General features: G+C 38.5%; 1 protein-coding gene across 1 annotated transcript in view; it reads right to left on the bottom strand.

The window, feature by feature from the left end:
• Nucleotides 1-2278: 2278 nt before the first annotated feature.
• INPP5F (inositol polyphosphate-5-phosphatase F) overlaps nucleotides 2279-17027 on the bottom strand; it is a 23988-nt gene continuing 9239 nt past the window's right edge. The window contains exons 7-19 of the mRNA XM_010003971.1: nucleotides 14586-14765; nucleotides 14222-14289; nucleotides 13681-13805; nucleotides 12438-12515; nucleotides 11591-11711; nucleotides 10683-10811; nucleotides 9195-9312; nucleotides 8485-8683; nucleotides 7465-7536; nucleotides 7297-7370; nucleotides 5906-6034; nucleotides 5055-5142; nucleotides 2279-3820 (exon numbers count right to left, since the gene is read on the bottom strand). Coding sequence (XP_010002273.1) covers nucleotides 2686-3820; nucleotides 5055-5142; nucleotides 5906-6034; nucleotides 7297-7370; nucleotides 7465-7536; nucleotides 8485-8683; nucleotides 9195-9312; nucleotides 10683-10811; nucleotides 11591-11711; nucleotides 12438-12515; nucleotides 13681-13805; nucleotides 14222-14289; nucleotides 14586-14765 — 2516 coding nt within the window. The 3' untranslated portion in view covers nucleotides 2279-2685. The remainder of the gene's footprint in view (nucleotides 3821-5054; nucleotides 5143-5905; nucleotides 6035-7296; nucleotides 7371-7464; nucleotides 7537-8484; nucleotides 8684-9194; nucleotides 9313-10682; nucleotides 10812-11590; nucleotides 11712-12437; nucleotides 12516-13680; nucleotides 13806-14221; nucleotides 14290-14585; nucleotides 14766-17027) is intronic.

Genomic DNA, 17027 nt, shown 5'->3' with positions numbered 1-17027 from the left:
CCCCCCCCCCCCCCCTTTTTTTTACTGCATTTCTGTTCCAAGGATGACAATGGTGCTTTTTGCTGCACAGCCTGAAACTGTCCCTTTTCATCACCAGACACAATAATTTGAGTATTTATTATGATAAACCATTTTTGTTTCCATTAAATCTAAGCCAAGTTTGATCCCCTTTCAAATCACTCGCAGCTGATTTCCTTTTTGAACACAAATGAATATTCATGGTTTCCTCTGACCACATTCAAGTGGAGTTACACAACTGAACAGACACAGGAAGAGAATCAAGTCTTTTCAAGTCAGCCCTGCTGGAAAGCACAGTTGGTGTGTCAGATTTGCTTTCACTGCTTAGGGATGGTTTTGTGCATATTGGCATGGAGCTCTCCAACATTTCATAAGTACTGGACAACTCACAAGCTGGCAGGACAGGATACTTTTGCATCACCAAGCAGATCAGGAATTAGTTTCCAGGAGCGAATGCCCCAGACTGTTGCCTAAGCCCCATTTTTTATTTTTTTAAATAGAGGAATGACATCATAGCTCTTGAGTGCCCTTGCCTACAGGGCTCATTTGGACTGGAGAAGTCGCTGTCTTTGTACAGTTTTTCCTACCACAGCAAAGTATTTGGCATTTCCTTTCCCTCCTCTAGGACTTTGCAAGTACCAAGTCTTCAACAGTCAAGGACTGTCCTCATAAATGTGTCTGTGACTTTTCCTCCTATGAGGCCAGGGTGGCAGCAGTGCAATGCTAGAAGAATAGGACAAAGGACTGAGGTCACACGTCCCCTGAACACCAGGGGACCTTCATGTCTAACTCTGAAGGGAGCTTGCCCAGGGGACAGAACCAGGCTCTCTCCAGTGGTGCCCAGTGATGGGACACTAACTGAAACACAGGAGGTTCCCTCTGAACACCAGGGAACACTTTTTCACTGTAAGGCTGACTAAGAACCAGAAGAGGTGGCCCAGAGGGGTGGTGGAGTCTCTGTCCTTAGAGATACTCAAAAGCTATCTGGACATGGTCCTGGGCAACCAGCTGCAGTTAGACTAGATGATCACCAGCAGTCCCTTCCACCTTCATCTGTTCTGTGGTTGTGACTTGAGCCAGAGAAAGTGAAGACAACCCGTCCATCTTTGAAACTTCAAACCCCAGAACCCTGCATACCACATCCCTTAATATCCCATGCCCAACACCATCTTTTGATTCCACTTTTTTTAATTAAAATATGTATATTGCTCACATTAAAATACAGCAGTAGTTTAATTTTAAATATAGCCACAAGTATAGACACTCAAAAAACCCAAACCCACAACACTTTAATAAAACAAATAAATAAATCAGATTTGTTTATCAAAGTTTCAGACCATGGGGGGTAGATGATAATGATTTTAGACACACCTGAAGTCCTAAGACTGAACTACCCTACCCTTATGACACCTATTTTCTTGGAATACCACGTGCAGCCTATCTACAGTACATGGACTAGAACAGGGAGGCACTGGGTCTGTTATGGTGGTTACTGTTACAAACCACAGCAGAGTAAGATCCTGCTTTACAGGATGAAGTCCTACACTAGAAGAGCATGGCAAGGCATTTCTGGGAAAGAGTCATTCAGAGAGATTTAATCTTTTGACACACATAGATACAGGGTTTCTCTAATCCAATTCCAAGCGAGAGTGGATGCTTAGCTTTATCCTGCAAGTATGCAAAGCTTGAGTTGGTAATGAATTTGGTTTTGATTAGATGCTGACAACTATGCCCTAATGCAACACTGATTTTATGGAACAGTACTTCTGCTTTACAAGTTATCTGGACTTTTGCATTGGGAGAGTTTATAGTTTAACCATAGCACAGAGGGACACAGTGCCAGAAGGTCAGGTATCTGGCTTGCCTTACTTCACACAGAGACAAAAAAATCAGAGCAAATTGCCAGGAGTTTGAAAAAAAAGGAGATGGGAATAGCTTTAGCACAGGCAAGACAACTAGGGAAGATTTGCTTCATTTCCCTTCACCTCAAAACAAGTGAGAAAAAAAAAGTCTACAACATAAATTTGCACTGCAGGATCGTGGATAGTTCAGATTGGATCTATATGCTTTGTCTTCACTGAAAGTGTCCCAGGATGTGTGGAAAGAAAAGGACAGAAAGAAGAAGTCTGAGTTTCTAGTTAACATAAGTAAATTCAACAAAAACGCATCAATTCCCATTGTAGAGGCACAACTCATAGAAAGCTGCATCTAAAACATCAATGAAAAACAAGTAAAAATACTAGTTAAAAAATAAATAAACTGTAATTTACTGGTAAGGTATTTTGCTGGTGCAGTGCAAGGTAAGTAAGGTCACAGAAGTGCAGTATCACCTTTTTAGTATAAATACTTTCTACATAAATCAGAAGAGCTACAAAATTAGTCTCCAAAAGTAACTGTGCAACACATTTAAGACAGACAACATGCTTCTTAAATCCCAGCGTCTAAGCTACCTGTTTGAGTACGGTTCACTGTTCTTTTGTCTCAGCTGCCTGAGGGAATTTGGAAGCTTGGTCAGAACCAAATTCATTTGTGCATCTCACTTCTTGTAAACAAGTTCTCTGTGTTCTTGATCCCAGTATTCAGTAGCAGTTCGTGCCACAACAGGTCCTGATGTCATTTTTTTAGTATTCAAAGCCACATCCAGAAGAACACTTCCTAAATCAGCAACTAGATTTGAATTATTCGTGTCTGGCATTGCGTAAACATTTCTTTCAGTTCTTTCTGTCTGATTTCATTTATAGCTTCTGGGTCTGCAGGGCTCTTCTGGACCTTTGCCACAGCAAAATTAATGCCTTGAGTCAAGCCTGCTTGTGTGATGTTAGCAACCTGGACCATGGAACTGCGAATTTTAGCAAACGGGGACACAGCTCTGCTGCTGCTGCCGTCAGCTGGAGAAGGGGTCATGTGGAGTCCTGGCTCAGCGTTACCAGACACAGATCCTGGGCTTTTATGAGATTTAGTAAAGTCAATCCCACCAACAGCTAAGAGCTGAGGATTTGGCTCAGAAGACTGTACGTCCAACTTAGATGGCCTGGGAGGAATATCTCTGATAGCTTCAGCCTTGGTTTCTGCCTTCTTAGATGTATTATTGCTGGCTTGATTTATGACGTGATAGGGCTCTTGAGAACCAGCCTCAGCCTCCAACACATCTGACACCTTATTTTGAGCATCGTGCACAAACCTCTGGCAGTACACATCAATAGGTTTAGCAAGCTCCATCTCCACATTGTCAGCAGAAGGAGTGGGGAGGTCGTCACAGTCAGACCGGCCAGCCTGAGAGACACGGACGTCGGATGGGACATGGATGCTAATGTTCATGTCAGTGCTGCTAACAGACTGGGACCGACTGCCCAGCCGTGGAGCTGAGGCAATGATACCACAGCTGGGCAGCACATAGTCTGTCTGCCCTATGTTCTCCAGAGAGTCCACCAGCTGGTTGTCCTCATTCAATTTAGAATTAGTCAGGAAGTCATCGGAGTGGAATGAATCATTATCTGATACCTCTGTATCAGATTCGGGATGGACTTTAGTATCTACCACTGGATTCTCCAAAGTTTCCAGGCTACTATCTGATTTCCAAAGGCTCACGTTCAAATTTGGTTTTAAAAAACTGACTTTCACTTCAGGTTTGGTGAAGCTGCCCAACTTGCGAAGATTGCCCATGTTCACATTGGACTTGGTTTGTTTCACTTTTTGATTGAGAGATGAGAACTTGCTCAGTAAGTAATTCTTGCCTTGAGCCAGGGAACCTCTGTTCTGAGACCGAATGCCAATGATGTCCTCATGAGGTTTACTGCTCTTCCTGGAAGACAGAGGGGGAAAAAAAACCTCTAACACACAATCAAGGCACCAAGCACTGACCATCTTCCAGTCTATTTCCATGATACAGATGGGCATTTAATAACTACGTTAGCCTTTCCTCACATAATTGTACTCCTATAGGCTAATCAAATTCAAAATGACAACAGGGCTGCTACAGAATGGTAGCCAAACCAGGGGAAAAGGAACCTTCTGCAGGCATTTCTTATTCTAGACGAAACTGGATTTGAATTCTCTACATTTGTAACCCAGACTTGGTGTATGCTGTGCTCAGGAGCCAGTTAGTAAATATTCCATTTTCAGTACCTGTAAAAAAGAGCAAGATTTTCTTGCTACACTTTTTATTCAGCTGGCAAAAGCAGCTGAAATAGTAGCCCAATAATCAAATACAGAAGCTATTGAAATACGTGCCCTAATAGTTTTTGCTTGACAATTCACAGTTGTGTTCCAACAATACGTTTTCTAGTAGAGTCTGAATTGGAAGGGTCCAAAACAATGCAAAAAACTGCACTTGAACTGGTAAAATGTGCTAAGCTTCACCTAGCCACCCTCTTATTTCTACTCCATTGTGCTTTGCAGATTATTTCCTCACTGTTAACAGCTCGCCAGTATTTGTAGGCAATGGTTACTTCTGTTTAATGTAGACAATCGACTTATTTGAGAAAACGATCTAAAAAATTATAATAAATACTTATAATTATCAGCTATGATTTCCCATGCCCTTTCCTCTTCATGGGCTTGCAAAACTGAAACTCGCATGCCATTGTGACTAACACTTGGGAGCTGAGAAGAACTTTTTCCACCCAGGACATGCAGTGTTTGCTGGATTTGTTCAGCACTCAAGTGCAGTGGCATCCAGCACAGACTTACACTTCACAGGTTGTCTTCTTACTACAGAGGCAGACAGTAAGTTCAGACAGGAGAAACAGAATTTGACAAACTAATCACAAACCGTCTGATCTGCAGTATGTTCTTTATATTTGGGAGTGTACATTATCTATAAGCACATGTGTAAAATAGTACCCCTGATTCTACTTTTAGAGAAGCACCTTCAGTTATAACTAGAAGCAGCACACAGACAAATTAAACTCCTAGCACAGCAGCTGGATACAGACACTATTTTAAGCTTTGTCTGTATGACTGTCCTCATATACTTTTAGCCACAGACAAGACAGCAAAAGTGGGACATGGGAGGGTCACATCATTGAAGTACTCACCTCTCTAGCTTCTTCTCAATGATAGGCACATCTAATCCCATTGCTTGCTTTGTGATTCTCAGCATTTCTGCAATGCACTGAAGAGTGTCTGAAAACCAATTACCAGCCTGTCAGACATTTAAAAAAAGAAAAACCCAAATCCCATATTCCAAAATCTAAAATGAGACTTATTTCTGTAATGTAATTCAGTTAATTTGGTTGTTTGTTTTTCTTTCCTATCACCCTACAGAATAGTTGAACTGCACAATTTGCAATTCAGATTCAAAGCTTACAAAAGAAGCTTAAAGACTAGACTGTCCTTAAGACCTAAATACTGGGTGTAAGGGAATCTTTGCCACCATTCATCATTTATGGAAGGAACAGAAGCCATCAGATTTAATTCTAATCCTTGCTGACAAAACCCAGTGCTCCAGGTAATTTTTTCCTTATTAGTGTTTAGTTAATTTAGTTAAACAACAAGCAAGAACATTTCTAGGACATTGATTTCACAAAAAAAAAATAATAAAAAAAAAATCTTTTTTTTCCATTCTTTAGGAGTTAATTTTAAATTCATTTAATCAGTTTTTGGAACAGTAAAGATCTGGACATGGAAATGTCTCAGTTCTAGAGACTTGTTGCTTTCAAGCTGTACGTGAAAATTCTTTTTCTTCATACTAAAACATCAACATTCTAGTGTTCAAACAGGAAGCCACATGCAGGGCATTTTTGTTGGTTCCCCAGCTGACTAGATAATATTAAAATGTATCCTTCCTCAGAAATTATTCTCAAAGCAATGGAAAAAGTGTTTCCTAGAGAAACACTGGTCTGCTGAATACACTTTTATGTTTAAAACTTTGACATATGAAACAAACCTTTTCCATCTTCTTCTGGGTTTCGGACCACAGCCCTGAGAGTGTGAAAATACCCACTCGTGTCTTTGTATCTGTAATGCAGCCTCATGCAAGAGAACTTGGGTTTGCCAAAGAAGGTAGGCTCAGGTCCTGAAAAATAAACCAGGAGATGAGAAATCTTCTTTAATCAAACACTGAAAGAGTTATTGCAAAACTGTACCTAAACAGATGTAGGAATTGACAGGTTTTTTCAGCTTAAAGAGCTTCATGTTTTCTTTAGAGTAGGATAAACACTTTAAATGAAAGATTTTCACAACTAATAATTTAAAAAAGCAATTAGTCTCTGTGCATGCCTGTTACACTCCAGCCTGATTATTTATTACAGATCAGCTTTTCAAACTGAAGGGAAAAAAAAATTTACACCTATTAGATACCATATGCTTTAGGATATGCTCCTGCAAGGATTACAGGGAAAGCGAATATATTTTTGGCAAGTGGAAGCAATGTAAGTGTCAAGATTTAGACCAGGCACTTCCTCTCTTCAATGCACTGCATCATATCTAGATGATTAAACAGGGGGTTGGTTTGTTTTTATAAGGTATTTGGTCTGGAACTATATCCTGTAAATCAAGATGTATTGTGGATCTCCACAACACAGAAGTGAGAGAGAAATGACACACACAGAGTGAAAGTTACAGTAAGGAGATGAAGTCACAATGCACTGTGTAACAGAGTATTAAAGTCTACTGAGGGGGGAAGCAAACAAAAATTTTCCTCCCTTCTCTCCAACTGGAACAACTTCTGCATCTGTAAAGTCAAAGATATCACATCTTTAATACTTTCAGCTCAAAGTGCTGGATTTAGCCTGCAGGTGTTACATTCTTCAGTCAATAAATAAGTTAAATCAGGATAACAAGGTTATTGTATGATAGCATGTTTCTTATCAGACATTGAGAAATAAGTTGAGTTTTTTTAAATCTATGAAAAAGATCTAAAGCACAATTCAGAACCAGCTGCTGTATTTGGATCAAAGAAAGAGTGCCTTGAATGCACAAAACTGCGATTTGTTATAGAAGCTGATCAAATTGTTACTGCCAATTGATAAATAATGACATTTGTTTTGATGAATCCATGTGTCTGTTAAGAGTTTGAAAGAGAAAAAATTTTAGAACCCTACCAGTGATCAAAGTTCCCATTTCAAGCAGTAGTAAAAGATTAAGACTGCAAGAGAACAGGCTCAGCACTAGCATCCCTTGGCAGCAAAACACCACGTTTCTAGCTGTGGTGGACTACACAGGACACACAAAATATATTGAGGTTTGCTGTTCCAGTATATTTGTAGGGTGCTTTAGTAAGTGCTCCAGCTGTTATTAAGAGTATTCAAGACAGACATATAGTGACTACATTCTTACCTATTTCTATTTTTTCCAGAGCTTCAAGACCTAACCTTTGGTACTGATTCACCTTGTCAATTTCATCATCATAACTAGAAAAAAAAAATAATCAGAATTTAATGCTTCTACTAATTAAAACAAAGCTGCTAGAAAAACTACACATAGTAAGAGAAAGTGGTAACTTACTAGGCTACGTAGTAGGCAGAATTAGAAAGGAGCAGCAGAACATCCACATCCTTATGAGTGGCATCGATGAGACTAAGAAAGGGAAAGAAGGAGAATGAATACAGGGCGGGTTTATTTGCACAGCTGTAACCCACCCCCAGTGTATTTTAGGGACATTTTTACAGTTTCAGGCATGTTACAAGAGATTTCAATTGTGTTACATTATCTTGTGTGATGCTGCTACCTCTTCACAGCCACTGAAAAACCAAGATAGGTGAGACACTTCACAAGCCAGAATGTGATGTGTCATTGGACTTTCCAGACAATAAGTGGATCCATGTAAGCAACACTCTCTTAAACCTGGAGTTACCTAAATAGCTCCAACAGGTCAGCAGCAGGTCCAAAAATAGTCAGAAAAACCACAAGCTATTAAAAGTGCTAACAGAGAAATAGAAAAATATCTGACTCAGTTAAGGTGATGAGTCCGTGCTTTGACTAGAATCATAACATCCTGCCTTGCTATTTTTGGATGCTGAAGTTTAACCTGCAGAAGATCTCAACGCTATTTTCTTTTACAAGTTAGTGAACTCTGAATTGATAAGGAGACTTATCAGTGAGGTTAAAGTTTATGCTTACTACTTTTCATGAAGAGAAAGAGTAGGCTTTCCTCCTACTGACTCATTATACAGGAATTCAATCTGATCAGATGTGGCTTTCAAGTCACAAAGGGTGGTTAAAAGTTGTCTTCATGGTGCCTAACACATTTTGGCAATAGTAACTGAATCCATACATTCCCAGGTGATGCCTCAAAGGTAACTCCAGCACTGGGAAAAGCACATGTTTAGAGGACCTTTCTTTTTGCAGTTACAAGTATTCAATCCCTTCGAGAACTCTTGTTAACAAGAGTCTAAGTGGACAGTTTTGTAGAATATCAAATCAGCAATCAAAAGCATCTAACACCAGTAGTAACTAACAGAGGCAGTAGTAATTAACAGGGGTGTCATAGAAACAGCTGAGTAACTATTACTTTAATCAACAAACCTTGGATCACAGTCAATAAGTGCCCATCCTCCGTGGAATTTCTCATCATCTGGCAAGAGCAGTTTCATGTAGCTCTGCAACAGCTGGCTGATCAATTCCTGATGGCTTCTCAGGTTCTCCTTGTGCAGGGCTTCATGCTCTTTCTCTTTTGTAAATATGGAATAAAGATCCTCTGTTACAGGGACACCCTGCATCAAATCTAAATAAATCACAGAAAATATCAGAAAAGAAACCAACAGTTAAAAGTGATACACAGCAATAGTCTGTTGATTAATATGTAAATGCTTTCCAAAGGTTTCATACTGAAGATACATATTGAATATAATGCTGCTTGAAACTAAAAACTCAGTAGGTATGACACTATTTTCTCAGCGAAAAGCAGGAGTTAACTCACCATTTTAATAAACACTTCCTACATAAATTTAACTTTGTCTAGAGATGTTACAAGATACTTAATGCTAAAGTAAAGTTAGGAGCAAATTCTACACTGCATGCAATCCCCTCTCAATTGAATGTTGTTTAATCTCCAAATGAAGAATGACTGTTCCATATGGTGTCCATTATATGAACATAACATACACTCAAGGTGCTTTAAACTTCAGGGGAAAAAAAAAAAAAACAAAAACACCACTCAAAAAGACAAAACCAAGTTGATTTCAATAAACTTCTCTGAATACCATAGTTCAGCTTAGTTGAAATTGTATTCTTACCTATGACTGCTTGCCTGTAAGCATCCCTGAAACGATTCAAGTAGTATCTGTTGGCAGAATTAACTCCATCTTTCATTACCCCTGCCAGCTTTCTTTCACCAGTCCTTGTGAAGTCCCCCTGTCACACAGAACACATAAATCATGCTCATTTGCAACTTTGAAGTGGCAATCTCAGCTCATACGCTTTGGCACTCAAACTCAGAACTGAATAGATGATAAACAGACCTGTGATTCCATAGAAAGTCCTAATGGAAAACAGTAACACAGGCATACACGGCAGCCAACATGAAAGCTGAATTCTCAAGACAGTCACTGGGATGCTTGAATACCTCAAAAAAAACCCCTTATTCTTTTGACTTAAATGTAAAAGGAACACTACTGCAACAATGGAAAAGCTGGAGCCTTTTGAAAAATGGTTTTCATCTTCTCTGCTTCTGCTACACCAAAACAAGCATAACACACTAGAAGAAAATAGTACATATCCTCAAAGCTGAGAAACCAAAATGGAGAGCTTCTAGGCAATGGGAGGCTTAGAATTAGAATAAAAAGCAGTTTTGGTATTTACACTTCATCAGAGGATTCTGTTTGCAGAGACACTCTGAACATTGACACAGAACTGTTCTAAAAGCCAAGCCAACCACTATGAAGAATATTTCAAGCATGTTTCATGAAACATCACAATTAAACTGCAAATAAATTGAATCCATGACCCTCAATGGTGAGCAGCAATGGCTGAAAATTTATAACTATAAATTGAATTCTGTGCTGCAGTGATAAATTATAAACTTACAATCAAGACAAGCCTGTGAGGCTGCTTCTTATTATTTTTTTAAAAAAGATTAATGTAATCAAAGGTCAGTAGATTTCATTGTTAAGCATCTCGACTATAAAGGTTTTCCCAATGCAAATAACCAGAAATATTAAAAATTGTTGCACCAGTGACTACACAGACAGCCAACATAGCTCAAATTTCATGATTTCTCAAAGCAGCAGGAGTAAAAAGTAATGAGGTTTCATGCCCAATTTCTGATCTTTGCAGACAGACTACATTACAATCAATTAAGATAAGTCTTTAGAAATTATAATTAATTAATATCACCCTATTACCTACACATTCTGATATGTAGTCCTTCAGAATATTTTTTTAAGTTCTGTAACTGCTTAAAAGTACTATAAATGTGCACAAATTTAAACAGAAGTCATGTCTAATATAGAACTTAAACTCTTAGCTCATCTATGCTTTGTATCTAGACTTGAAACTAACAGAATAAAGTTACCTGCAGCCAGTAGTGCCACAGGACACCTGGACACTCAAGTCTTCTCCAATTCACACACAGTGAATGGAAAGGTCTCCTATCTCTCCAAAACAAAAACACACACAGAATGTTTGGCTGATTTTGCTACAAATACATGAGTTCTCTCTTGGACATAAAGCCTGTACTGTAACCTAGGACTCATCTCCAGAACAGATCCCACTTCACTACTTACCTTTAGGGCTGCAGTGCCCGCGTACTGCCGGCTTATGGCATCTCCATTGTTTGCCCAGATTATCTGGTAGATTCTATTGCATTTCACTGGCAAAGGCTGTTCTGGTGGCATTACTCCCAGTTTTTTGAGCTGGAATTTGACACACACATTAATACAAGGTCCAAGATAAAGATCATTCTCAATATCAGGGCTTGATAAAGGAAACAGGAATACTTGCTAAGTATTGAATTATTAAGTTTACTATGATCTGAAAAAGGAGCCCATTTTGCTAATTTGTCAGGTTAAATTGTTACTAATGAATCACTAATTCACTGTTAAACATCGTACCACTGGATGCAGCAGTAATATACTAATTATGCATGTAGAAGTCAACTTAAAAAAAAATAGCTGAAGGACAAGTTACTTGAGATACAGGATGTTTCTGTTTTCTATAAAGAACTAACAAAAGAACAGACATCACAGAACTTTAGCATGGATAAACAAGTCAATGCCTTCTATTACAAAGGCATTCATGACCTCAAAGGTCTGAAAAATAAAGAAACAATCTCTTTCCAATTACAAGAAAAAGTATATCAGATTCTTAATCTTTTGCTTCCAGACAGTAAAGCAAATGCAGTGGCACCACCTTCAAGCTTACTCCTCCTCCATAATAAAACCTTAAAGCTACTTCAGATGTTGTGTTTATTATTAATGCTTGTGCAGTTTGGACAGTTACTGTTTAACACTGATACTGAAAGTAAGATATATTACTCTTCAGAACAACCAGTACATAAGTTTTCCAAGATAAGTGTTGGGTACAATACAAAAGTCCTTTCCAGTGCAGTTTAGTTTAGCATTTTTCAAACACATTTCCCTGTCAATAACAATGAAGTTGTGAGGTACTTGCAAAGTACATTAGTGATACATGCCTGCTGTTCCATCACCACTCTTGCAATAGCAGCCTGCACAACATTGGTACGATCCAGACAGTCCATGCAGTTTACTCGAAAAATTCCTTCCTGCTTACAAATCACACCAGCTTGATCAACCCTTTCAACAGAAAAATAAAGCAAAAGCATACAGAGACATTCAAAACCCAGGGCAATTTATCAGCTTCTATGAACAGTAGAAAATTTTACACAGGAAATACTATTTATAGTTTCCTTCATCACTCCAGCCATACCTCACCCAGAAATAACTATTCCTGTTCCCACCTCTGCTCTTCCAGGCTAGATATCCAACACACATCCTACTGTGGCCATAAGCCTCCTATGCAATATGAATTCCATTCATACATATGCAACATAAGTTTTCAAGAGCAGGCATTTAATTTCAAAAACCTTATAAAACAACAGTAATGACAGCAAAGCTTCATGCAACATATATTGAGCAATAGATGGTAATTGCTAAAGGCTGCACTCTCATTAGCAAATCCATGCACTTCCATCAGCACAGACTAAAGGCCAAACATGCCCACTGCACTCATCAGCACGGCTGGTGTTCCAGCGTTTGTGGGTCAAGCACCATGTGTTTCACATTAAATATAAGAAACCCTAAAAGTGTGAAATGCAGTAAACCTCAAGCAGAAAAGTGCCTGAGAATTTTTGCAGCTCTGTGTGTAGAACACTAATACTTTAGAACACAAAAACTCTGATGCACAAGCTGGGCACAGAGAAGAATATAAAACATACCAGTAATGACAAGACTCTGAATATGTGCTGTTTTACTTGTTCCTACAAGTATTTCACACTGGTCTAAAAACAGTTAAGTACCTACCAGCACCACTTCATGTCAAGAATAATATCATGAATGGCATCAGTCAGTGTTTGAACATTTTCAAACTTCATTCCTCGGCTAAAATACAGAATTTCACAGAAGTTAGTTTAAACCTGAGTAGTGTTTTTTTATTCTTTTATTATTATTATTTATTTTTACTTATTTTATGCTATTTGTAATGTTAACAAAAATGTGTTCTGCCTAAGTGGGAGAGACAGATTCTGAGAGAGACAGATTCAGCTTTAAATAGCAGCCAATATTCAGAACTATTTAAAATACAGTTCATTATCTAAATCCAAGGCAAGAGATCTCCTCCCACCCCACCAGGTCATTTTCACTATTTTCTGTGTTCACTGGTGCTTACAGTGCAAAAAGAAATAGTCCTGGTTACCAAAGCAGGTCTTAGGAGAAAAGCAAACAACCAAAAATTAAAGTAAGTGTAAACAAAAGAGTAAGTACCAAATAAATCCAAGATGTCAATAGTGCTACCAAAAATAAGTCTCTTAAAAGCCATTACTAAATTAATGGGATTTTTTCCCTTTTCCTTCTCCTCTCAGACAATATCCATTAATGACATGCTTATTCAGTCAGCACTGCTTTTCCAGGCCAGATAAAAGCCCTAGATTAAGTTAGGAAATTAAGACTAAAACAGAGTTATTAGACCCTATATGTGTAGAAGAAAAGGAGTCTGCTTGAGGGAAGCATGAAAAAATGGTCTGTGTGACAGACCACGTGCTTGGGCATCTGAACATTGCACTAGACCATGCCAACATTAGAGTGGAGTCATGAAAACAGCAAACCACTTATACTGGATTAAAATTAAGCCCACTATATTTTATAATGGAACAGCAGCATCAGGGTTCTGGAAGAACTCAGCATACAGTAGTAGAAAGAAACACAAGAAGGCTTGCAGTAAAGAATTAACAGCAGAATGCCAGACTGTTCGAAAAGCAGGTCACCCACAGGGTTACATTCATACCATGTTTAAAGAAACACTGTTGCTTACAATGCATAACAACTTCTATGCTTTGCTGCATATTTAACAAGTCAGGGACACAAGATTATCAAACAGCTGGGCTTGGTTATCCAAACTTGAACTTTTATAGTGCTTTAGTTTACAAAAGGCATTCTTCCTTGTTTCATGCAGAAGTAGAAATAATAATGGCTTTTCTCCTTCCTTCCTCTCTCCTTTCATGCTAATAAAAAAAAAGACCCAGAGTGACATTTTTAAAAGGTTTCTTACCAGTGCTCATGGAAGTCGAATGAAACATAAGTCAGATTTGCATTATTGTACAGAAGAACTTGTTTAAGGTAAGCATCTCCAATAATCTTCTCTCTGCCTGTCTGATCCACCAAATTAATAATAACCTGTTCAAAAGTTTAACAGCTGTCAGCTGCTACACCATGAAATAACAAATAGCTCAAGAGCTAAAAGGATTTCTAAGCAATCTTACTCAAGTAACAGTCTTTCATATAATGTGCCCAAGATCAAGCCAGCTCCAACAGTTACCTGCCTGCTTGAACTTTAACACAAAGAAGATGTGAATTCACATGAGAGGTGAAAAGCACCAGCAGTAGGGCTTACATACTGCTGCAAGTTATTGCTGGGGTTTTTTTAAGAGGTTACTTACAAGGATACTTTAAGATTCTATTTATGTATCATGCTTCCAATTGTCAACAGCTTCTAAAAACCCACAACCCACATCACCAACAAGAAAAACAAACTACAAACATTAATTTTCATCCTCTGTGTTTTCATGACTATTTTTTCATGTAGCACTCACCTGCTTTCTGTAGTTTTTCAGCTGTTCTTCAAAGTGTGCACGAAAACAGGACACTGTTTCATTTTCACCTACAAGACAGAAATAGCTTGTTTGGCAACTAGTCCTGTTTGGAGTATTAAATTAGTAAATCTATACTCTATAAAACCAAGTTGGCTTTGCTTAAAGTATTTAAAGACACAACACATTGTACAGAATTCCTTTTAAAGGTCTTTCAGCAATTTGCTCAACTTCAACCTTGTTGTTCTACTAGTATAGTGGTCAGGAAACACCATTCTTAAATTTTGCTTTATTTTGGTTTTTGTGCAGAGCAGATTGGACAAAAAATTTAACTTCTAATAATAAGCCTGACTACTGAAATACTTACTCTTGTCCAGTCGGGGCCGTGGGTTATATCTATATCCCACTTGGCTCCAGAAAACAGGCACAGAGCCTCTTGTTTGTATAAATGAGAGAGTATGATTGTGAACATGAATCAGTTGCTCCGTCTCAACATAATTTGCCACATTTCCATTTTTATCAACACCTCTTCGCTTATACCGCATTCCTAGGAGGAATAAGAGAGATCAATTCATATTTAATTAGGAGTCTTCAGCATTAATAACTTTTGTTGCCATTTTTTTTACAACAGTAACACAAAGAGTTCTAGTGAAAATCCACTATCAATGGTAAAAGTCACTCCCATCCTCATCTAATCCCCAAAAATTATGGTGACTGTATGGATAAAGTTCATTTACTGATACACTGTGAGCAACAGGAAGCCAGTTACAAGGCAACCACTGGCACTGTAAAGTCACAGACACATCTACTCCACCCTAAAGGACACATTACTTCCTGTTCTGTCAAGTTTAGCAGAAAGTTTTCCTTTAGTGCTCATTTTTTTCCATGACCTTAAAGGCCACTTTTACCAACAGATGCTCCATTCCGCACAGTAAGAGATCCCACAAACAGCCCAAGAAGATGTGCATGTTTCACACAACAGAAGATGTCCCCCCAGCCTTGTTTTAAGCTGTATAACTAGCTCTGCACGTTAAGAACAGATTCTGTTTTTCAGACTACACAGGTTGTGGCCCCAAGAGGTAAAGGTTGCCATATGGAGGCTTGCATATCCTTTGCTGAAAGGAGAGTGTGTCACTGTTTCTGCAAGGATGCAGGGGGTAACAAGGGATGGGGAAAGAATAAGTAGACAGGGTTGGAGAAAGATTCCAGGCCATGGTTTATAGCCTGGAAATTCAGTTCCACAGAATCAGAACAACTCTGTTCAAAGCCCCCAAGTAGCACTGGGCCAAACTTTTGAACAGAACCTAAACTAAAGAGTTTGGGAGAGAAGGGAAGAGGTTAGAAATAGGGAAGTGAAAGGAGTGTAAAATATCTATAATAAGAGCATTTATAGCGTCACAAAATGTCAAAGCAGTATTATTACAGACTTTGATCAGACAGGGGACTGTTAGACTGAAGTATCAGACACCCTTTACTTATGTCCTGACACCAATACTGGCCCTTACACCAAAACCCAAACTAAATTATTACACAGGGAGCTTCAAGTCCATTACTTTTGATATCTCGTCTTCTGCAGACACTAGGCTCTTCCTCTCTTAAGCTTAAGAGGAGCCACATTTATCTCATGATACTTTTCCTTAAAGTCTGGAGCATGTTAATAATTTAGAGCAGTAGATATTTTTTATTTGTTTTAAAACTGCAAACAAGCTCCCTGACAAAGAATCAGTGTGTTTAACAAAGAACTATCCTAGGCTTTTAAATCAGTATTTCATGGTTTTCTGGAGGAGCTGTTTGCTTGGGGTTTTTTAACTATATTATCTCATAAATGAAAACACTTTGAACTCTTGGCTAAAATTATGTGCTACAGAAAGCATTAAACACACAATCCTATAATTATTCTCCAAAACATTGCATCACTTTCCTGAAGCAATCTTTCTGTGTCAAAGGAGAAAGTTCTACACCGTTTATGCTCTGGACTGACAATCAGATAAGTATCATCAATTGTAAGATGGAATCAATAAGCAATTTGCCCTCTGCAATTCAGTTCCTGTATCTCTAAAATATTTTAGTAAAAATAAGGCATACTGCAAACTAGGTACTACTATGAAACCCTCAAGTATTTGCTTTGAGTTGTTCCGACATAATTTTCCTGGGAACCGAATTAAATGCATTGAAGCGAGCTGTGGTATGAAGGCCAGCCCCATGTCAGGGCAAGCTCACCAGGGTTTTTTGTTGTTTGGGTGTGGTTTTTTTGACATGTTAGAAACCTGACAGTGTAGAAAAGGACTTGGGCACAGAGGTGAATGTTACAAGAAATCTGATAGACTGAAAAGACTTAGAATTGAACAGGTCCTACTAAGGCGTAAAGTGATTAAATCTTTCATTCTGTGCTCCTAACAATGGGAAATAATTTATTTATTTTTTTGCCTTGTTACTACTAGAATAAGTCAAATAATATGCAAGACCAAAGTATGGTTCTCATTTCACACCTTGGTCCTACATAAATATCCATCAGGATGCAGGCACACATACACACCACGTGCCTTTTAAAGTCTCAATTTAGCTGCTGTTAAAGCCCTCAAAGGAAGACCTTGAAAAATGAAACTCCCATCCTGGCCTACTGAAATACGTCTGGATGGAGCTGTACACAGGGTCCTAATCAATGTGTTCTCTCAGAACTGTAGCCTCCAAAGATGCAGTTACTGCTCAAGAGGAGACTTGAGAAGCTCACTTGGTAAGCACTCTAAGAAACAGCAGTGTAGTGCTGTATGCACTACACCCTTTTCCTTTCCTCCTAATAAGCAGGAAT

The sequence above is a fragment of the Chaetura pelagica genome, unplaced genomic scaffold (assembly GCF_000747805.2).
Source record: "Chaetura pelagica isolate M959 unplaced genomic scaffold, ChaPel_1.0 scaffold248, whole genome shotgun sequence".
NCBI classification, from domain to species: Eukaryota; Metazoa; Chordata; class Aves; order Apodiformes; family Apodidae; genus Chaetura; species Chaetura pelagica.
The sequence above is the reverse complement of the archived record's forward strand: the minus strand, read 5'-3'. Positions and strand labels throughout refer to the sequence as shown.